Raw genomic sequence first — 22,310 nt, 5'->3', positions numbered from 1 at the left:
TGAAGATTTATTTACAGGGCAGCTTTACAGTGATGGCTTTGTTGGCTTCAATCTTGAACTCAGTCGCACATAACCTAAACGCCGGCGGCTGTCGATTTTCAACACGCGCCCTGAACGGCCACGGATGCCAACATTTAAAGAAGAGTTTCCGGCAGGATGAACACACCAGCAAGAAAATAATGTCTCAGGAAGTAAATATGGGGTATTTTCCATTACATGTTAATGTTGTTAAATATTGTTTTAAAAAACGCGTTTTCATTTCGTACAGATTTTGTCATGAGACAGTCAAGAATCACCGCTTAAAAATGGCTTAACACCTTAACTATGCTTAAACTAAGTTTAGCTCACTTGTTTGCTTAGATAACTTGAGAAAAATATATCGATTTGTAGTGAAAGATATACCTGATTTTCATCTATATTATTGCAACTCTTAAAATCTTAAATACCCTGTACATTTACAATATACTAGAAATAGTCACCTATCAGCGCGAAAAGAAACAAAATTTGTCTCAACATAAGCCATTTTCTTTTTCTAGGGTTTGTTTAACTGTCAGCGTCTTCTACGACGGAGGGGACGGGGGTCCCCTGTATGGCTCCCTCAACTTACGACACGTCAGTGCATTGCGCAACAAGTCGTCTCTTTACATGTAAGTGCTCATTGGGCTGCTGCTTTCCTACTTTTTTGAACCACACTTAAAGCATCCAGCTTAAGAAGATTTGCGTTCTTTTCATTCTAACGTCCTACAGACAAGTTCCATTATGGCTCAGTGGGGGATCTATCATTCCCAGGAAGAATGCTTAAATGTACTTAAGGAGCAGGTAAAACAAATAGTATTTATTTTCTGATTATTTTTTTATTTGTGACGGTGATACGATTATTATTATAAAATTTCAGGTTACATCCTGCCCTCAAATCCAAGAAGTCCTCAATGTTTTTCAGAGGGTTTCTGAGAACCAAACTGGCAATGATGGTGAGGGAAAGAGACACCCTTTTATTGTTTTCGAGGGGCTAGATGGGAGTGGTGCGTATTCCATTTGCAATGGCAATATAGAAATTACAGTACATTGGAAATGGACTCGTTCCTGTTGTCTTTTTGTAGGAAAATCAACTATGACAAAGCTTATTGCTAAGCGGCTGGGGGGTGTCAAGATGTCGACCCCTGGGGAGAACTTTTTACGTCTACGCCCCTTCTTTGACGAACAACCAAACCACATAAGGCGAGCGTACTATAGCCTCAGTAACTATGCTGCAGCTCTGGAAATTAAAGAAATTTTGAAGGAACGCCCAGTTATATTGGATAGGTTCGTATCTTGTACATGCTGAGTGAAATGGAAAGTGTATGACTACATTTCAGTTTACTTTTACCTTTGTTTATTTTTAAGGTTTTGGCACAGTACAGCTGCATATGCATTTGCTGGAACAGTCAATGATATTTCAGAGTTGCCTGAGCCTAAGGATCCAGTGTACATGTGGCCTAAAGATCTTAAACCATATCCAGATGTAGTTTTTTTCTTGAAGGTCAGTGAGGCTGAACGTTTGAGAAGGTTCAGAGGCCGCAACACTACTAATACTGCAGAGGAAATTCGTCTGGCTGGTGAAGCAAACTATAGACTTGTGTAAGTTTGATTGATAATTGAAATTAATTAGTGTTCAAGATGATAACAAAATTATATTGCCTAGTCTCTTTTGTATTTTAGGCTGCATGAAGTCTACAAAAGAATGTGTGAACCAGGAGTTACTGAAGTTGATGTCAGTCGTCCGAATGTAAAGGCAGTGGCCAATCATATTTTTGATCTTATTCAACAGAGGGCTACAAATTAATGCATTAGTTACATTTTTGTATGGTTCTTATTTGTACTTTTGGTATGATGATTATTATTCTTTTCTTCTGTTGGTGCTTGCTTGTCTTAAATCTGTTTTCATATGTTGCGCGTGTAAACTCTTGAAGTAGGTAGAAGTGAAAATATGTTTGAAATCATTGTTTGAATTTTATTTGGATTTCATCAAATTGACTACAGGGTGTGAGCGGTCTTTATTGTCTTATTGATCGCTAAACATGATGTCATAGTAAGTTTTCTGATCCTACTCGTAAGTTATGTGGACTTACTGCAGTCACATTTCATGGCCGCCCACACAAGTACACAACTACAGCAGTTCAAATATAATGCAATTCAATTAATTAACATGATTATTGTCTCAATTCTTAAGATTACATTGCCTGCATTTCCATATTCACAAAAAAGTTACAGTAGTTCAGATAGAATTACTGCTCCTTAAGCATATCTCCTCTTTGTCATAGAAAGAGGACATTTCAGTTTTCTCTGAGTTTTTCAACAGTCATCAATGTCTCTTCCCTACCTAACTCTACAAAGCCTCCAAATTTGCTTTACTTACTTATGGCATTTTATGAGCTAAGGGGTTGATCAAATGCTTTTAAACATACCATTTTTGAAAGTTTCTCAATAATTAAATAAGTTATATATACGAAACTGCAGACACAGGGAATCACAATGAAAGCAAGACAACAAGCAGGATATATTTTACTACTTAAAAATGTGTGGTTGACATTGTGAACATCAATTGAGATTTCTAGGTTCACAAACACATAGTCACAGAGGAGGGTATATGAAATTTTGCCCCACACCTACCCATTTTAGGCCATTATGGGAGGGCACTTCTCAGTACAAATTTGTACTACATTCCGTCGAGAGTGGGTAACATTGCCTCCCCACAAAACTCAGCTTGATTCACGCCAGTTCGCGCATAGCTTCTACAGAAGCAGTATTGAAACTGCCCATATCCTCGAAAGTACCCTGCCCTACAATGAACTGTAAAAATTTACCACATTTCTTCCAAAGTATGTGGATGTACTGAAAGTGTGTGACTGCCCTCTTCATAATACTGCACATTTAAAAAAAATGCTTTATGTAATGTATATATTAAACACTGACAAAAAAAAAAATGGAGCCCATAATGCCATTTAATACCTATGGGTCTTTTGAGACCTAAGACCTCTACCAGGAGAGCAGGTGGATAGAACATGTATCGAATTCTCACAACACTGTCAATATGTCCCTCAAAGACATGTTTAAAATGTATCTACCGGTATACAAGTAAAATATGAGAATCCATTAAGTGCTTCGGGTGGATATTCAGATATTTCAGACGACTGATTTTCTCATCAAAGGACAAAGGGGACTAAACTTGAATTAGTAAACAAGTCGACATGTAAGAAGTTTTCTTTGCCTTAATCAATCTAAAAGAATCAGAATTCATTAACAAAAAAAATACTATGTCCAGATTAAAGCCTTATCTATATTCTTTGGTGCAAAGCTTTAAGTACTGTTTATTTTTTCATTAACATTTGGACTAATTTAATTGCGACATTAGAAATAGCTATCAATGCATACAGATAAAACATAACAGAAAACAAGTTGAAATGAAATGATATTTGTGCTCAAGGCAATAAGTCATCATAAACCCATGAAACCATCATTTATTCTAATCCAGTCTATCTGCATTCCCTCCATAATTTCTTTACCAGCTGGCTATTTATTGATGCCAGTCAAATTAACTACTCTCAGAAAAATACTCATCTTAGTCATTCACAAGGTTAACAGCAACTTGTTTCGTGGGTGTAACCCACAATTGACAAAAGTGCACAAAACAAGTAAAATAGTTGGGTAGCTCCAGGATGACTGGACAAACTGGGCTGTCAAAATGCAGATGCAAAAAAAGGAACAGTACATGGGTAATACATTTAGGAAACCACAATATATTTTGCAACAGAAAGACAAGGTGATCATTTTCAAAACAATTTTTTAAAAAGAATGCAATCTGAGTACAGTACAGGAAATAAGTTTATTGAGAGTAAAATCATCAGAGGCCAATAGTCACTCAGTGATTCAGTGATTATTGCAAAATTCATACTCTTAAGTAAGTAAAATAGATAGCAAAATAAAAACACAAATATGGCAGCAAGAAAATACGTAAGTTGTGTAACTACTAAACAAATCAAAGCTCTTTTAAGGTGTTTAAGGTTGACAAACATATAAGGAATAAATAACCCCCCCTATGTCCAGAAATTGCAGTTTACTTGTGCAGTAGGTTGCCTCAAAGTTCAAAGTACAGTTCAATAAAATATGACACCTTAAGTACATTCTGCATTTTAGCATTTTCTCCCCCTCATTTATGGTTTGAAAAAACTTTGACGTACTTGTTTTCTTTGAAATTGTTCAAAAAAAAACAATCATTTATCGCCACTCTACAACATATGTATTAAATAAATGTCCACGTAACAATTACAGTATTATGTGATCTAGCAGTAACTACAACAGCACTAGCCTTTTAACTTTGAGGTAGAAATTCCACCATAGAACCTCAAACATTTCACTATTCCAGCCTTCACAGAAACACATATACGCTACAAAAATCACGCATACCTGGATGGAACAACAAAAATTCAGGTAATGCACACCGTGTGTAAATCACACATACAGCTTTATACAGGATTCAATTCCCAAGTAATTTTCATGAAAAATAAACAAAAATATTTAAAATAACAAAATATTTGTTTTTATAAACTTAAGACTAATTTAAGAAATTAAAAGAAGCCTATTTGTTGAACCGTTTTACACATTTTAATGACAAGCAAGACAGCCTGGTGAACAGATCACAAAATGCTCAGTTTTTGAGCAGAATAAGGATGTGAGCTGCTTTTCAGGTGAATTTCAAGGAACATCAAAATGTAAAGACCTCTACTATAAACTTTAAAAACGTCACAGTAACAAAAATAGGGCACAAAATCAAACTTGCAAGTATAAGAAATACATAACTCCAATTTAACAAACTCTACCAAAAGTAAATATTATCTCCCCTTACCAATCACACAAAATGCTCGATTTCATCCTAATACTGATAATGACCTAAGTGATAATGAAACCACCATCACATTTTTTAGAGAGCCCAGCCTTTAGGTCAAACAAATTATTAACATTATACTTGTCTTCAGTAATAACTGGTAAATAGGAAACAAATACTTCAAAAAAATATTTCATTTTATCAATAGGGTAACTGTTTTCTTTATCAACCAAAGCTAAGGAATACACAGTAACTGAAGGAGGAGAGGCAAAAGGAATAATGCTATCCACATGGAAGCCCTTGCTTTAGAATTATTTTTTTCTAAGATAAACTTAACCACGACGAGCATGAGGGATGATAACACCCCCAGGCCCAGGGAGACTGCTTTCACCAGTTAGATATTGATCCACTTCCCTTGCTGCTTGTCTTCCCTCAGAAATGGCCCAAACGACAAGTGACTGTCCTCGACGACAATCTAGAGTCATGAAAGAAAAAGGTGCAATTATCATAGTTGCCTGAATTTTAAACTTTATAGATAGTATTCAACACATTTGAGGAAAACTATTATAAACGTGACATGAACTTACCACCAGCTGCAAACACTTTGGGAATAGAGGTCGAATACTGCCCATTAGGTGTTTCATAGTTGCTTCGAGGGTCTAATTTGAGTTGCAGCTCTTCTGCAATGTACTTTTCTGGGCCCAGGAATCCCATAGCCAACAGCACAAGATCACACTTGTAGACCTAAACAAAAAATACAACAATAAACATAAGTAATTACAATTGTGATTTATGACATCAAGAACAAAGTCACAGATCTTTGCCAACTCGCCTTTTCAGAATTGGGGACCTCTTCCATCTTCCACCTGCCCTGATCATCCTTGGTCCATTCAACCTTCACAGTTTTTATTCCTTTCACATTGCCATTGCCATCATCGAGGAACTCCTAAACAGACAGATTTTACCATGAAGTAACTGAATTGAATTATGGATTTCGGTGAACAAAAACTTTAAGTACTGTACCTTGCTCGTTGTGCTGAATTGACGAGGATCTTGGCCAAACTTCAACTTTACTTCATCATGTCCATAGTCCACCTTGAAAACTCTGGGAAATTGAGGCCATGGGTTATCAGCTGCACGCCGCACTGGAGGCTCAGGCAGGATTTCAAATGTTGTAATCGACTTGGCACCCTAAAAAAAAATATTTTTCTGAGTTAAATAAATTGATTGTTTTTTTAAAAAATATGCTCAAAGACCAGATGGTTTTGTTCTTACCTGACGAAGAGATGTGGCAATGCAATCACATCCTGTGTCACCACCACCAATCACAATAACATCCTTATCTTTTGCAAGAAGTTTTGGGACATGAATGTCATTGCCCATTTGCACCTTTTGCCAGTTCTCCAAGAAAGCCATAGCAAAATGAATGCCTTCCAGATTGCGACCAGGAATTGGAAGGTCACGAGGCCATGTGGCCCCAGTACACAACACAGTGGCATCAAAGTTGTCATAGAGCTCCTGGTGACAAAGGAGAGAAGATATAAAGAATGTGAAGAGAGTAAGAATCTGAATAAAGATATTCAAAAATTCACAATAATTTACCTTTGCTTTGATATCCTTTCCTATATTGGATTTTGTTTTGAACAGGATGCCTTCATCCTCAAGCAATTTAACTCGACGCTGTACCACAACCTTGGATAGTTTCATTGTTGGGATTCCATACTGCAGCAGACCTCCCACACGATCATTGCGCTCAAAGACAGTCACAGTGTGTCCTGCCTAAAGAATTGGAAACATAGCAACAAAAAGCTATAAAACTTTAAAGATTGGATTAAAATAAATATAGTGACGAGTGAATCATCACCCCATACCTTGTTCAGTTGATGAGCACAAGCCAGACCTGATGGTCCAGACCCAATTACAGCAACAGTCTTCCCCGTACGGGTAAGAGGTGGACAAGGTTTGATCCATCCATTCTCAAATGCATGGTCGATGATGGCACACTCAATGTTCTTTATGGTGACAGCAGGCTCATTAATGCCAAGGACACATGCTCCCTCACATGGCGCAGGACAGACTCGTCCAGTGAACTCTAAAGTTCAAAAATTACACATATGAACTGAAAATCAATAACAATAAAATTCATCACCATGCTAATGAATGAAACTAACCCGGGAAATTGTTGGTTTGAAGAAGCTGGTTTAATGCTTCTTTCCAATTTTGCTGAAAGACGAGATCATTCCATTTTGGGATAATATTTCCGAGAGGGCATCCATGAGATGACTGGCAAAAGGGAACACCACATTCCATACAACGTGCTGCTTGCATCCGCAAGCCCTTCCGCACTCGCGGGAAGTCATAAATTTCGTCCCAATCATTCATTCGACTTTCAACATTACGATATGGAGCTGTCTCTCTCTTGTACTTTACAAATCCTCTGTAAGAGCAAAATAGGACAAATAAAGATTCCTGTAGAATGGATATTCAGACAATAGATTTCTTAAGATAGAAATATCCAGATTCTTTACAAACCTTGTCTTGTCCAGAATTTTATCCAGCTTCTTCTTTTCCATATCCTCATCGTTAACAGCCTCCTCAATATCTTTCACACTTGGCTCAGTCTTCTGCGGTACAACAGTCTCCACAGTAGACTTTTCCTTCCCAGCAGCTAATGCAGCCTGATACTCATAAGGGAACACCTAACAAATGTTATGAAGATTTGTTAATTAATGGTAGTTTTAAAACAGTACAATAAATATAAGACATATTTAACCATAGATACCTTAATGAACTGTGAGGCTGGTTTTGGCCACTGTGCCAACAGGTCTTGTGCGATTTTAGAGCCCGTCTTCTGAACAAATTCTTTAAGCAGCTGTGCAACATCATCCAAGTCCTCCTTCTTTTCAAGGGGTAACAGCTCAACCATTTCCATGTTGCACTTTCTAAGGGAGTAGAAAGAAATCAAATAAAAAGGGCAAAACTAACCAAAATACTATTCTTTGACACTTATTAGACTTACCCTCTGAATGAACCATCAACATCAAGTACATAAGCTATTCCTCCCGACATACCAGCAGCGAAGTTACGACCAGTCAATCCAAGAATGACAACACATCCACCAGTCATGTATTCGCAGCCATGATCTCCCACACCCTATGACAAGACAATTTAAAGTTTGAAGTCACTTCTGCTTTGATCAGATATTCCAGCAGTCTTTTTGAAAAGGTAATTTATATAAATATTTCGTACCTCCACAACTGCAACAACACCAGAGTTGCGCACACAGAACCTTTCTGCCGCAATACCGCGGAAGTAGGCACGGCCTGTGGTAGCTCCATACAAACAAACATTTCCCACAATAACATTCTTCTCAGATTGTTCATCAACAATGGTGTTCTTTGCTGGGTAAATTACAATTTCTCCTCCAGACAGTCCCTACCATTTGAAGAAAAAATTAATACCGGTATCCACAACACACTAACTAAAAAAGTTGCAGGTAGAAAATCAATATTACTTTACCTTTCCAACATAATCATTGGCATCACCTTCCAATGTTACAAAAACTCCTCTGGACATGAACGCACAGAAGCTCTGACCTGCAGATCCCTTCATATTGATATGAATGCTACTTCCATCTGGCAGACCAGCATCCCCATATTTACTGAAATTTGTTCAAACATTAGGAAAATGTAAAAATAAATAAATAAATTGATAAAATAAAGGGGGCTGGATTGCAAAAAGTTATATCACTCTTACATGGAAATATGATAACTCAAAGTGCTAGCAAAAGCTCGGCATTCATTGTTGATGGTCAAATCGAGTTTGACTGACTTAAGAGCGCCATCAATTACTGGTTTAGCTGCTTTGATTAGTTCATTGTCCAATCTATTCTCAAGCTGAAAATCTTGCTTCTCAGAACCACCAATAATATTCACGCCCGGACGCATATCGAGAGCATTACGTAAAATCGCATCAAAATTCAGCATTTGAGCCTTTCCATTAGCAGGATTTGCCATCTTCAAGAATTCAGTGCGTCCAACTAAATCCTGGAATTTACGGACACCAAGCTTTGCCATGATACCTCGGACCTAGATATGAAAGTAAGGTTTTCATAAGTACAGATAGAGTTTAACAGAGACCAAAAGAGCACTATTGACATTATGTTTACCTCTTCTGCAAGCATGAACACATAATTGATAACATGTTCAGGTTTTCCAGCAAATTTCTTACGTAGCTCTGGGTCTTGAGTGGCAATGCCCACAGGACATGTGTTAAGATGACACTTGCGCATCATTGTACATCCCATGACAATCAGAGGAGCAGTACTAAAACCAAATTCATCAGCTCCCAGCAGAGCAGCCACAATTACATCAAAACCTATGGGGGAAAAAATCAGATTAGAAAAAACATTTGTATAAATTTTAAAAATAACTAGTTCAGGGAGGAAATCTTATTTGCTTACCAGTGCGAATCTGACCATCAGCTTGCACAATCACTCTCGATCGAAGGTCATTTAATGTCAACACCTGATGTGTTTCTGCAATACCAAGTTCCCAAGGAAGGCCAGCACTCTTAATTCCGGTCCATGAGCTAGCACCAGTACCACCATCATGACCAGAAATAACTATATGCTCAGCTTTACCCTGCAAAAAAAATAATTATACAGATACAATTTATCACACCATTTTTACTCAACACAAAATTAAATTCAATTTACCTTTGCCACCCCTGATGCAACAACACCAACTCCAACCTCAGACACCAGTTTGACAGATATCCTGGCATTGGGATTAGCACACTTCAAATCATAAATCAACTCAGCCAAATCTTCAATTGAGTAGATGTCATGGTGAGGGGGTGGCGAGATAAGACCCACCCCAGGTACTGAATGACGAGTTGCAGCAATGTCAGCAGTTACTTTGTATCCAGGCAGCTCACCTCCTTCACCTGGCTTTGCTCCTTGGGCCATTTTGATTTGGAGGTCATCAGCATGAGCAAGGTATGAACTTGTCACTCCAAAACGACCAGAAGCAACTTGCTTGATGGCAGAGCGTTTATTATTTTCTGTGTCTTGATTCAAGTAACGGTCAGCGTTTTCACCTCCTTCTCCTGTGTTAGATTTTCCTCCAATGCGGTTCATTGCTACAGCAAGAGTTTGATGGGCTTCCAATGAAATACTACCAAAGCTCATAGCTCCTGTAGCAAAACGTTTTACAATCGAGGAAGCTGGTTCCACTTCTGAAATATCCACTGGAGGGATTTTAGGATTAGGTACCACATCAAGTTGCCCACGGAGAGTGCAGGCTCGAACACTTTCCATAGTAGATTGACAGAATTTCTCATAAGCACTAGTGCTTTTGCTAGAAGCAGCTTCCTGAAGGCTAGCAATACTGCTTGGTTCATTTATGTGCTTTTCTCCTCCAGAACGCCAGTGGAATATTCCCGGATTTCGGAGTACTAACATGTCAGCAGCTGTCTCATCATATGTTAAACTGTGACGATCAAAGGCTTCATTTGCAAGCACCTCAAAAGTGACTCCACCCACACGTGACTGAGTTCCCTTGAAGCACCTTTCCACAACTTCGTCAGATAGCCCTACCGCTTCAAAGATCTGTGCTCCCTTGTAGGATTGCAAGGTGGAAATTCCCATTTTTGCCATGACTTTTGATATTCCACGTTCCATTGCTTCCACATAGTTTTCAAAAAGAATATCATCAGTTAATGCAGCATCAATTACTCCCTCAGAGCGGAGAGTGGCAGCAAGTTCAAACACCAAGTAGGGACAGATGGCATCAGCACCGTAGCCCAAAAGAACACACATGTGATGAACTTCTCTGGCCTCAGCAGTGTCCACAATAAGTCCAACTTTCTTCCGTTGTCTCTCTTCAATGAGTTGATGGTGCGTTGAGCCCAATACCATTAGAGCACTCACAGGTAGCCTGAAGCACATAAGGCACAGCATAAGTCATCATTTTAATCATACCTAGTATTTAAGGGTTTAAAAAATAGCACAACACCTGTACCTTTTTTCTCCAGCCAGACGATCTGAAAGAATTAGTAGCTGATATCCAGCTCTTGCTGCTTGGCATGCTTCATCACTAATACGATCTAAAGCTTTCTTTAGACCAACAGCACCATCTTCTTTGGCAAAGGTTGTATCAATCACTTTGCTCTGAAAAATGAGTAAATGTTAATTCTTGTAAGAGGTGTAGAAACACTCAAAGAATTTATTATGCTTTACCTTCCATCCACGATGAGATGTGTTTTTGATGACAAGAAGATCTTTCAATGACAAAATTGGATGAGGCAAAAAGAGGCGGTGGCATTGCTTTGCAGAGGGTTCGAGCAAATTTGATTCTGGGCCAATGGGACACATCAAAGACATCACAATTTTCTCCCGGAATGGATCAATAGGAGGGTTGGTGACCTAACATGAAAAAGGGAGGACATTAAAAACTTCATCTAGATGTCTTAAATACAAGATAGGTAGATAGATGATAAAAAATACCTGAGCAAACAGCTGCTTGAAATATTCATACAACAGGGGTTGAAACTGAGACAAGCAAGCTAAAGGAGCATCATTTCCCATGGAGCCTAAAGCTTCCTTTCTGAAATCACAAAATTGCAAGCAGGGTGAGAAAATCAGACAAAATATTAGATTAAATGACATTAGACAAGTAACTCACTTTGTGTTGATCATTGGCATGAGTAGCATTGTAATTGTCTCAACAGTATAGCCAAACAATGCAAGTCGTTTATCACCTCCATACATTTGTCCAACAGCTACAAGCCTCTCTTCTTCAGTATGAATAGGAGCTGTGGCAGTCTTGTCAATAATTGGTTTGCACAAAGCTGCATCCTCGGAAGTAGGTTTGTGGGCTTTATAGAGATCAGCCATTAAAATCTGTTACCAGACCAGAATGAAAAAACAAAATTACAAAAAACAAAAAACAAACAACAAACTGTGAGCAAAGTTCTAATTTACAGGAAGCTGTCAGAATAGAATTAAAGCACACTCACTACTGAGCAGATTCTTAGGGTATAAAAAAAACAAAAGAAGTAGCCAAGTACACTAATATATCAAATAATCAATTAGAAATCAGCCAAAACAGACTACTATCCCATTTGAAGAATAGATAAGAAAACAGCAGGGAGAACACAGGCAGTCAACAACTAAAAAGTGCAATATTCAACACCAAACCATATCTCTCCTAACACACAGGAAGTAACCAAACAAATCGACTAAAAAATAAAAATTATAAAGAAAAAAAACGGTTGCAGATGGATGAGAGAAATGAAGGTAAAAGACTAACTACAAACAATATATAATGCAAACAAATCCACTAAATAAAATTTGATAGGAAAAAAAAACTGTTGCAGATGGATAAGAGGAATGAGGGTAAAAGACTAACTACAAACAACTTATAATGCATGCACAGCTCTCTAAGTAGATGTTATAACTTCATGATGGTGTAAAGCCAAAATACTATGAACCACAAATATTATATACATTGGGGAACACTCATATTTGTGCTATCGTCTAAACTCACCCTCTGTAGATTATCACCACCAGCAGCCAAAAGAAAATTACAAAAAAGGAAATTCTGCATTAGATTTTGGATTTTGAGACTTTTTATAAAAGCCTTTCTGGGAGAAATGAAGTAATTCGTCTTAGTACTAGAATGTAGAATCAATGTGTACCCCATGAAACAGGCAAATAAATCAAACTTAAGGAGGACCTTTTACTACTGCAATGCAAGAAACCAGGAAACAAACATTTCCCTGCCACCAACGTGACCCTGCAATGAAGTACTCTCAGGAGAAATTCTTGAATGGTGACTTTGGAATACCTCATTCAACAATAAATAAATCCCTTAAATGTCAACAAAAATTTTTCCAGAACTATTAGCAACTTTCTTAAGGATCTAAGGAGAAGGATTATAATGAGTTCAATTCTGATGAATGACATCAAAACCTAATAAGTAATGTTAGATTGGATTAGCAGTTAAGAATCTCACCTCCTCCTTCAGCCAAGATGAATGAGGTCGTGAAAGAGCAATTTGACGCTTTAATTCAACATCCTGGATTATGGTCTTCTGCTTTGTATCCACAAGTAACATTCTTCCTGGTTTTAATCGGCTCTTAAGTAACACATTACTTGGATCAGTATCATACACTCCAACCTCTGAAGCCATGACCATTATATTGTCCTTCAGAACGTAGAACCTCGATGGGCGCAAACCATTCCTGTACAAAAAATTATTTAAAAATTAAAAAGTAATCAAAGAAAGTAAAACATGTATGAGCAAGCATATAAAAGTTTCTAGAGCTGGAATTGTAATACACTTTTAAGGTAGATAAAAATAGGAACACTTGCTTACCGGTCAAGAATGGCACCAATGTATCGTCCATCTGTGAATGTCAGCAGTGCAGGGCCATCCCAAGGTTCCATTACACAAGCAGACCAATGGTAGAAATCCTTCTTCTCTTCTGGCATGGTCTTATCATTTTGCCAAGCTTCAGGTACCATGGTCATGACAGCCTGAAAGCAGAAGTAAAGTCCATAACAGGAAAGTCAATACACACTTCCAATTTAGCAAAAATCAAGAAGGCTAAAACTCTTACCTCAGGAAGAGATCGGTTTCCTGCCATTGTTATGAACTCAAGCACACAATCTACGGCACCAGAGTCAGAAAGGTTTGGTTCTACAACAGGATAGAGTTTCTTCAGGTCTCCAAATTCCTTATTTGACATCACACCTTCTCGAGCTTTCATAAAATTCACATTTCCACGTAAAGTGTTAATTTCTCCATTGTGAGCAAGATATCTGCACAGATAGAAAATGAAAATGTTATTGAAGCAAAACTTAAGAAACAAAAATGGTTTTAGACATCTGATGAAGTATCATCATCATTGCAATACATGTATGTCATTTACCTCAGAGGATGAGCTCTTTCCCAGCTGGGAAACGTGTTTGTCGAGAAGCGAGTATGCACAAGAGCTAGGTACGTATCAAAGGCTGCATTCTGATAATCAATGAAAACAAATAATTGATTAAAAAAATGAATAAAAAAATTATCAGCAGTAAAAAATGTAAAACAACACATGAAAAACTTACAGAAAGGTCACGATAATACGCCCATAGTTGATCAGCTGTGAATTGTCCTTTGTACACAACTGTAGAGGTTGATAAAGAGCAGATGTAAAATCGTCGTCCAGCTCCAGGAACATTGTGCGTAGCTACTTTCTTCAAAATAAAAACCTGTCAAAGGGACAAACTGTTAGTGCCAGTAATGGATAAAATTAAAAGTGTTTATTTCACATAGGTCAGCTCATGGGCAACCTTCCCCGCCGCTCCAGAAACCTCTGGGGATGGACATCAATCTGCATCCAGTCCCCCCCCCCCCTTCCACCCCTGCGTTTCCCTCCCCATACCACATCCCCAGCCCCGACCCCACCCCGCCGCGATCAGGCCTACCCAAACGCCCACGCTTGCGTCACACGTATTGAACGCAAACCGAGGCCCACCAGAGGCAGGCTGGGTGAGGAGGGTGAGGGGCACGAGGAGGCAGCCCGCCGTGGGTAGGAGGGTGGGTGGGGCGAGAGAGGGTGCTGGGGGGCGGAGGGGGATACAGATGATCCAGCTGACCCCGCGTCCGCCCGGCCAGCACCGGTTGGTGGATCCCCCCCCTTCCCCTCCACCGACGACAAGTCTAACGATAGTGAAGAGTGAGGTGTGTAGCGCCTCTGTTAGACTTCCGGCCGGGACCACATGGGTGTGTTTGACAAAATCAAGCGATAACTCGCCCTTGAATCCAACTCGTTCGCACCCCCCGCCCCTCTCTCTCAGCAGAGGACGTTTGGAAATGGCAGAGCGGAGCGGGATGACGTCACGGCCGGAATGACGTCATGGAAGTGGGCCTCTCTCGCCAACCCCAGACCAGATCCACCCCTCCCCCTCCCAACCTCTGCGCAAGACCAGGAAGGGGGTGGGGGTGAATGAGGGAATAGGGGGCGGAGGAGGGGAAAGAGGGGCGGTGGCGGGAGGAGAGAGGGCGAATAGGGAGGGATGGATTTTTGGAGGAGGAATAAGACAATCGAATTGGCCCTGGGTCTCCGAGGGCGCTTCGGACAATATGTATACGTAGTCTCGGTCGTCTCTGTGCTTACCTTTCGCTGGAGGGCGTCATCATCGAAGGTCTGTCCGGCGGTCGCGGTCAGGAACACTTGGCGCATGAGGGGCTCGCTCTTGCGCGCCATCAGGCCGATCTTGCTGGAGTCGACGGGCACGTCGCGCCAGCACAGGATGGCAAGGCCCTGCTCCTGGGCCAGCTTGGCGAAGTGCTCCTCGCACTGCGCGCGGCTCGTCGCGTCCGCGAAGCATATTCCCGTGGCGTAGCGGCCGAGGGGCGGCAGCTCCACCTTCTGCGTCGCCCTGCAAAACGGTCGGAAAGCGAGGCGATCAGCGGGGATGCGGCTGCCGCGGCGGAGTGGCCGAGTGAGAAGGAAAAGGGGCTCGCTAGCGTGTCGGAGCAGCAAGTTATTCAGTGTTTACTCCGAGTACTATCGAATAATGGTAAATTTATTATTATTATTACTAGGATAGTATGTTTCCGGGGACCGGGCAGTCCCCGGCGAAACAACTAGAGTACCATTTCTGTCTCGTCTTGCGAGTGCGAAAGGCTCGCAGGGGAGCAGGAGAGTGTCATTGAGACCGTGTCCTGCTCGCGCATCGCTCGCGCAAACCCACAGCCGTGCGCGCACGCCGGACCGTTCGTTTCTTCCCCTGTGACAAGGATGAGTCGGGCACACACACAGTGACGAACACACAGTCACACGCACACCAGTCACACGCACGCACGCGCTCACCTGAGCTCCGCCGCGTACAGCTCGTGCGGGATGGCCGTGAGCACGCCCGCGCCATCGCCGGTGTCATTGTCGCATGAGCACGCGCCACGGTGGGTCATACGCATCGACAACTTCTCCGCATCGCGGAGAATCTGAAAGACAAAAACAAAATTGTTTATTATTATTGGAAGAAAACGGGAATATTTCGTCTTCAAAATCCCACGCGGGGCGCCAGGCGCCAAGCAAATATATATATTTGTTATAACGACTCGCGCAGCAGATAAGAGTCGCGTGGGCGGTCGGACCAGTTTGGACGGCCGGGGTCAGTGAGTGAGGTCAGTGCTGTCGATAGTGCGGGAAAACAGACGAGGTAATTTAACAGAAAAGCGCCCGCTCTTGTTCTGCACGCGAGGAGGCGGGGTACTTTGCCTTTTGGTAGAGACAGTCTTGGGAGAAGTGGAAAGTCTTAGTAAAGGAAGAAGAGATGTTTGGAGGAGTCGCGCGTCGCGAAAGAGAATGAACAAGCGAAATATATTTTTGGGGCCGCAAATTGGGGCTCAATCGTTGAGCTTTCCGCTTACCTTGTGAGAGCGATCGCCATCGATGGAGACGATGAAGCCGACGCCGCAGGCTTCTCTTTCATTCTCGGGGTTGTACAGGCCATCTGCGGGCGGCAGCGACCAAGGCTCGTTGGACATCAGGACCTGCGACCGGAAACAGTAGACAAAGACTATTATTACTCATTTTTAAAGAAATCATTCCTTTAAAACGAAAAACGAACACATGTAGAGACAAGGAAAAGGGGGGCACATTCCCCACTCTGTAGCCTACGGCATCTCGTTCTCCCCGACGGAGGGCAGGTGTACATTTGCTTTCGTTAATGGGATGACATGGGCAGGCACGGCCCCGCGCCCCGCAAGCTCAAGTTGGCAAGATCCGTTTAGTACAGCGCCATACCATTTATTTAGAGCCGGGCGCGGCAGGGCCACAGGCAGCACCGGGGTGGGGCAGGCGGTGGCCGGTCTCCGACGTAATCCAATTACTGCATATGAGGTGGTGGGTCATACGCCCCCCCCCCTTCCCCTCCCCCACGGCAGCGGATTATCAAATGGAACGTAGTGGTTCATATTACAAGCACGACAACGTCATTTACTTTTTCCATGAGTCTCCCTCTCTCTCCCCATGGTCTGTACCGGGTGTACCAGATCGAATCGACGTTGGTAGTGTTTGGCGTTCTTTCAAAAGATTGTCAATTTTTGGCCCCCCTCTTTTTGTTCTCTTTGAATGCAACATTTTGGCGTTCTTTCGTCGGAGGACACACATTCTGGCATGTTCTAAGGCGGCCAAAAAGAGGCGTAAAATTGTCGTTCTCTATAAATGAATGCCGAAATTTGGCAGCAGTCAAAAGGGACTGCCAATATTTTGGCAAGCAAAGCGGCCACCACGTTTTTAGAGTGGGGGACGACGTATGGGAGGGGGGAAACGTCGGCGAACTGGGCACTGTCCAAGTCCAGTGATGAAGCAGTGTAGGGTCCTGGACTGCTGACATGAGAGGGTGCGTCGCCGCCAAGGACCATCGGTTATCGCAGTCTGGACTGGCGGCGGACAAGCGATACCAGCGCCGTAGATAAGGACGAGCCTGCCACGTCAGGCGAGCCGAGCGCAGCGCTGGAGAGAGTGAGACAGAGAGTGAGACAGAGAGAGAGAGAGCGAGATAGACAGACTGAGACAGAGAGAGCGCCTGGAGGCGCGCCGGCCCGTTGCACCGCCGTGCGTGCGGCTGGCCTACCTCCCCGGCTGGAGCCAGCGCCCGGTCGCTGCGGCGGAGGCAGCAGCAGCACTAGGCTTCCTGTTTAGATATATATGTCTCTCTCGCTCTGTCTCTCTGTGTGTCTCTCTCTCTCTCTCTCTCTCTCATTCGACACCTCCGAAAGGTTGGGCTGTGTATACATAGTGTACACACACATACAGCAAAGGAATAACCCACCTCACGACCCCGTGTTCCACGTCCTTTTCCAATGTCAGCAGCATGTCAGCAACAGCAGCGTAGAGGTCTTACATCTGCCTCTTTACTCGTATTATTTCTCATTTTATCAACCACAGCCAAGAGGAGAGACAAATCACATTTGACAGCAGGAGGCCCGGCCCGAGGCCCGGCCCCCGGCACGTCCTGGCCCAGGGAGCCGGTGTCTACAACGGCGTGTCGCCGGCTGGCCCGGCTGGCCCGGTCACTGAACCCCCACGACGGGCAAAGCAAACCCTGGTCCCGGTCTGGTGCTAACCGGCCCACCGCGTAGCGACCAGGATGACAGTGAAAGATTCGACAAATCGGCAAAACGGGTTCCATCAGACCAAAGCGAGAAGAAGACGACGACACTTTGTCATCGAGCGATAATCAGTTTTCGCGTGTAAGAGACGGTACAAGAGCTGGCGCGAGTACAGTCACCGGCAACTCCACTCAGTTCATTACCACACGTTAACACTACCGCCCCCCCCCCTTACATCACAGAGGAGGCCAACGACATCTCCTCTATATACGAATGCAGTGATCCATAGGTCCTCTCTGCAGCCTGCGAACGTTAGTTAAATCTGATTGCAGGCAAAAGGCATACGACGCTTTTACTTGTCTCTTATCGTCGTGTCCACAGGAATCGTAGGAATATCCCTTTCCCCCACCGGGCAAATTGAAGTAGATGCGAGTGTAGTATTTCAGAACGCGTTGTTTAGCGTCTTAACTAGTGTGTAGCATTTCATAACGCGTGTGTAGCATTTCATGCTAGTATTTTAGAACGTGAGTCGGGTACAGACAAGTACCGCACCTCCCTCCTGCGGTCACCTCCAGGGGACTTTGAACGGCGCTCCCTCTCGGTACGCGACCACGCATCCCGATGAAGCAGTTGGAGCCTTCGCCGGGCCAGATGTGCTCTAGGCACCCCCACACATTGCCGCGGGCCGAACCCACCTCAACTAACGCAGCAATGAGACTAGAGCGCAGTAATGTACTCGGCCCAAGAAACGAAAATGAAAAGAACAACAAAAACGAACGAGATAAGCAAAAGCATAATCAAGCAAAGCACACAAGATCGCTTTGGCGATCTCTCGAGAGATTTGACAGATCAAAACCGGCAACTGCCGACCGATTTTGCAGAGTGTTGAAGTGGCGTTGCCCCATGAGTGTGACAAGCTGAGGAGGTACACGAAAGCTATCTCCTGAATCAGTCGGCCGGTATGGTCTGACGCCTGACGACAACCCACACCGATAATAGCCCGACGTGCCGGGCGAGCTAGGTGAAGTGGTAAGGTATGAACTGCTTCCCATCATCCACGAATTAGCATACTATGACAGTGGGGCATGCAGTCGGACGAGTAGCGCGGCTACGTCGTGTAGGGCAAGAGCGCGACGACGTGACACGCCACGGCGCTCTTAGAGAGCCTTTGGTGTACCGTTCGCGGAGCTGCGACCTTGAGTGCGAAGACGACCGCGCGCGTCAAGTGCAGGGGCATACACTCGAGACGGGCGGGGCGCGCCACTACTGGCCCAGCTCGCCGCCCTGCCGGGCAGGCCTGCCCCACCAGACGGACAAACTTTTCCGTAAAGGTGGCCTTCGAGAGATAACGCGCAAGTCTCTCTGCCCCGCCCCCCGGAGGGTGCGCCCGAGTTTAGGCGCCAGGGTGAGGGAGCCCGCAGGGGGGAGAGCACTGTTAGAAACCAGACGGCAGCCTGAAAGCCGGGGTGAGGAAGGATTTTGATGACATTTTCTGTTGTGCAAGGCAAATAGCTAGAAACTGGGCCGCCACTGCCACCTTTGTATTCGCCCCGGGCGTTTGCGGGGAGGGGCGGCGGCGCCTCAGTCGCATGGCGCCAGTGCGGCTCGATACGGGGCCCGGGGGGCGCGCTTACACTTGGGCGCCCCCGCGAGACCGAGACCCCCGCGGAGGCCGCGGAGGGTCGGCCCGGCGGCGGCGGGGGCAGCGGCGCAGGGCGCACTGAGGCTGCGTCAGCTGCGCCGGGGTCGGACCGCAGCAGCACGAGTTATTTCCGACTCCCCCCGCCCCGCCCCTCCCGCCCCCCGGACACACAACCTAGAGGGCTGCACGCACGTGCTGCTGCCGGGCGCCGCCGCCGCCGCCGTCGTCGTTTGGGCTCCGAAAATGCATCCCCCCCCGGCGAGGGCGCGGCGCGGGAGTATACATCACGGGGGAGAGCGACGGAGAAAGAGAGCGAACAGATGCACCCGGGGGGAGAGCCACTCGAACGCGTTGTCGCGTCTAGCCGCCACCAGACCGGGCTCCCGCTGCCAACAAGAGCCCGCGGCGCCCGCAGGGCCCCTGCGACGGGGCCGGACCGGGGGGGCGTTCTAAATGAATGAGAGAGGAATACGGAGGAAAGGGAGGTTTGAAAAATTAGGAACTACAACGTTCCTTTTCACCGTTTTGGCGGGCCGACAGCGGCGGTGGGGTTCGCGGAGCCCTCTCTCTCCCCCCGCCCGCACACGAGACAATAATCTCTGACCTGCCCGTCGAAGCCAAAAGGATACACACGGCGGCGTTGCGGGCCAAGCCGGTCTCCATTCAAGTGTGCGAGGCTGAAGGGCGCGGACGGACCGGCCGCTGTACTGCGCCGTGTGAGAGGTAGTTGCGCGCGCACCGCGCTCGGGGTGGACGGCGGCGTCATCCGCGGCCGACTTGTGGCGCAACGGTCTAATTGCGAACGCTAAAAACGCTCGGTAATGAAAGCCAGAAAAGCCTCACCACCGCGCGCAGCAAAGCCACCGATGTTGCACGGGGGGCGTGGTGAGGGGCGTGGTGAGGGGCGTCGTGAGGGGCGTCGGGGCGTGGCGGGGCGGGAGACGAGAGCCGACCAAATCACAAGCGTCATCAACGTATAGTAAACTCGTAGTAAACCTGGGCACTGAGGGGGGGGGGGGGGTTCGCAGGGGAAATAAATGCCCGAGAGTGTCCTGCCAACAGCTGCCACGCCACGACGCGCGTCGCCCATAGAGCGGGGGGGCCGCGGCCACCACGTGTGTCTGTGACGCCCCCCCCCCCCCCAAGCTTTAGGCCCGCCCATGGCGAGCCCCCAGCGCAGCCTCCGGCGGAACTAAACCAGGCCAATGGGGGAAGGGGCCATAGAGGGGGAGCGGGGCAAGGAACGAGTAGGGGGTAGCGGATGATGCGACGGCGGCGTTAGGGGGAGCACCACTATTTACACTCAAGGAAGGAAGAGGTACTCAAGGAAGGAAGAGGTTTCTCTTCCTGGCCGCACACTACACTCGAAACTACAGCACGGAAGGCCGCAGAGCCAGCCTTAAGAAGTGTAAATTGGGTTTTAATTAGGGTCGAGGAGTCGCGCATTTTCTTCCAACAAACAAAGCTCTCCACTTGTATCGCAGCATTCGTATCTCTGCGAACGATAGGCGGGCAGGCGGGTGGCTGACAACGCGGAGGTGTGCGTCTGGGTCAGTTATCAACGGTGTCATTAACAAGTTTAAGCACGTGTGAAACCCCAACTGCATCAAATGAGAGGTGGGATGGGCTTCTAGTCTAAAGATTTTTCGAAATGTGTGAAGTTGTTGATTGAGCTATTGATATTTAACTCTATAACTCACGGTGAAACGCCGTAATATGATTCGAGCCGAGACATACGTATCTTTTCGAAAATGTCTATGATACGAGATAGTTTTATTTTCCACTGAGCACTTCAGACGACTGGTATTTGGCGTTGCCCGTGCTGCGCCCCGATGCAAAATTTTTCCACGCAAGCAAATTCCACGCCCGTCATATCTTCATCAGTTTTATTTTCCCCCCACCCCAGGTCGTTTGCTGGCCGCACTGTACTACATGCGACATTATTTTGTTTGAGTGTTTTATTTTCCACGTCTCTTTTTATTTTATGCTTTGCGGATTGGATTCGCTACGGGGCAGAGCAGATTCCCGCGACACAGCAAAAGCCAGGCGTGTATCCGCCACACTGGGAGGGCACCATAGCTCCCCGTTCGATGTCCCGTGTAATAAGCCCCCCCCCCCAAAAAAAAAAAGAAAACTGGTTTCGTAGTCTACGAAGAAAGTGTGCTTCGAGGCGACGAATAATGCTTTCTAGACTACGAACGATGCTTTAGAGAGCAGTACGAATGGAGTTTTCCGTTCTCTTTGCGGGCTTCAGAAAGCAAATTCTTCCCCCTCACAAGAAAAAATCCTACATTACCAACTTTTTTGCCCTGAACCCCGCGGCGGAGCTCCTTGTCTATATTCAAGCACAGTCATGGCGCCGCAGGTCTCCGGCGGCCACCGCCGCGGCACATTCCTGGAGAAACTGCGCCTTTCCTTATTCAGCTCTGCGCGCCACGCCGCCACGGCGGCATAAGGTAAACACCCAACAACGCCCAGTTATACTTTGCTTAGGTACCGGCCGGCGCGTTCTTTTGAAAACAACGGAAATAAAAAAGATCTCAATCTCTTTGCGTAACCATCGAAAGACGCTAGCTTGTCTGCTGCCTTTGCGATCAATAAATATAGTCCTATCGATGATAAGTAATCTATGGTCTCTGTTTCGGTCGGTAACTGCTGACACAATTCGCAAACGCCATGGCAGGGAAGAGAG

At 44.9% G+C, this 22,310-nt stretch overlaps 2 protein-coding genes across 2 annotated transcripts; one reads left to right on the top strand and one right to left on the bottom strand.

Annotated features, from left to right (window-relative positions):
* The first annotated feature begins 32 nt into the window (after positions 1–32).
* LOC113206010 (UMP-CMP kinase 2, mitochondrial-like) lies at positions 33–2,184 on the top strand. The gene is made up of 7 exons (XM_026421878.2): positions 33–191; positions 537–647; positions 748–819; positions 896–1,022; positions 1,101–1,302; positions 1,384–1,617; positions 1,699–2,184. Exons 1-7 carry the CDS (start codon positions 33–35, stop codon positions 1,820–1,822), a joined length of 1,029 nt encoding a protein of 342 aa, XP_026277663.1. The 3' UTR covers positions 1,823–2,184.
* A 1,572-nt stretch (positions 2,185–3,756) lies between these two features.
* Positions 3,757–16,437, bottom strand: LOC113206005 (uncharacterized). Its single transcript, XM_052267429.1, has 29 exons — positions 16,291–16,437; positions 15,731–15,861; positions 15,032–15,296; positions 13,980–14,123; positions 13,799–13,887; positions 13,487–13,688; positions 13,243–13,403; positions 12,880–13,108; positions 11,548–11,765; positions 11,370–11,469; positions 11,103–11,288; positions 10,885–11,033; positions 9,579–10,800; positions 9,324–9,504; positions 9,030–9,238; positions 8,618–8,949; positions 8,381–8,522; positions 8,111–8,296; positions 7,881–8,014; positions 7,644–7,803; positions 7,394–7,560; positions 7,033–7,298; positions 6,733–6,953; positions 6,464–6,640; positions 6,137–6,379; positions 5,885–6,052; positions 5,694–5,807; positions 5,449–5,605; positions 3,757–5,336 (listed from the first exon to the last, which is right to left on the bottom strand). The coding sequence occupies exons 1-29, from the start codon at positions 16,405–16,407 to the stop codon at positions 5,194–5,196; spliced, it is 6,213 nt and encodes a 2,070-aa protein (XP_052123389.1). The 5' UTR covers positions 16,408–16,437; the 3' UTR covers positions 3,757–5,193.
* Positions 16,438–22,310: the final 5,873 nt, after the last annotated feature.

The sequence above is a fragment of the Frankliniella occidentalis genome, unplaced genomic scaffold, assembly GCF_000697945.3.
Source record: "Frankliniella occidentalis isolate FOCC.00 unplaced genomic scaffold, Focc_3.1 Scaffold52, whole genome shotgun sequence".
Lineage (NCBI taxonomy): Eukaryota > Metazoa > Arthropoda > Insecta > Thysanoptera > Thripidae > Frankliniella > Frankliniella occidentalis.
Note: the sequence above shows the minus strand (reverse complement) of the source record. Positions and strands in the feature narration are given on the sequence as shown.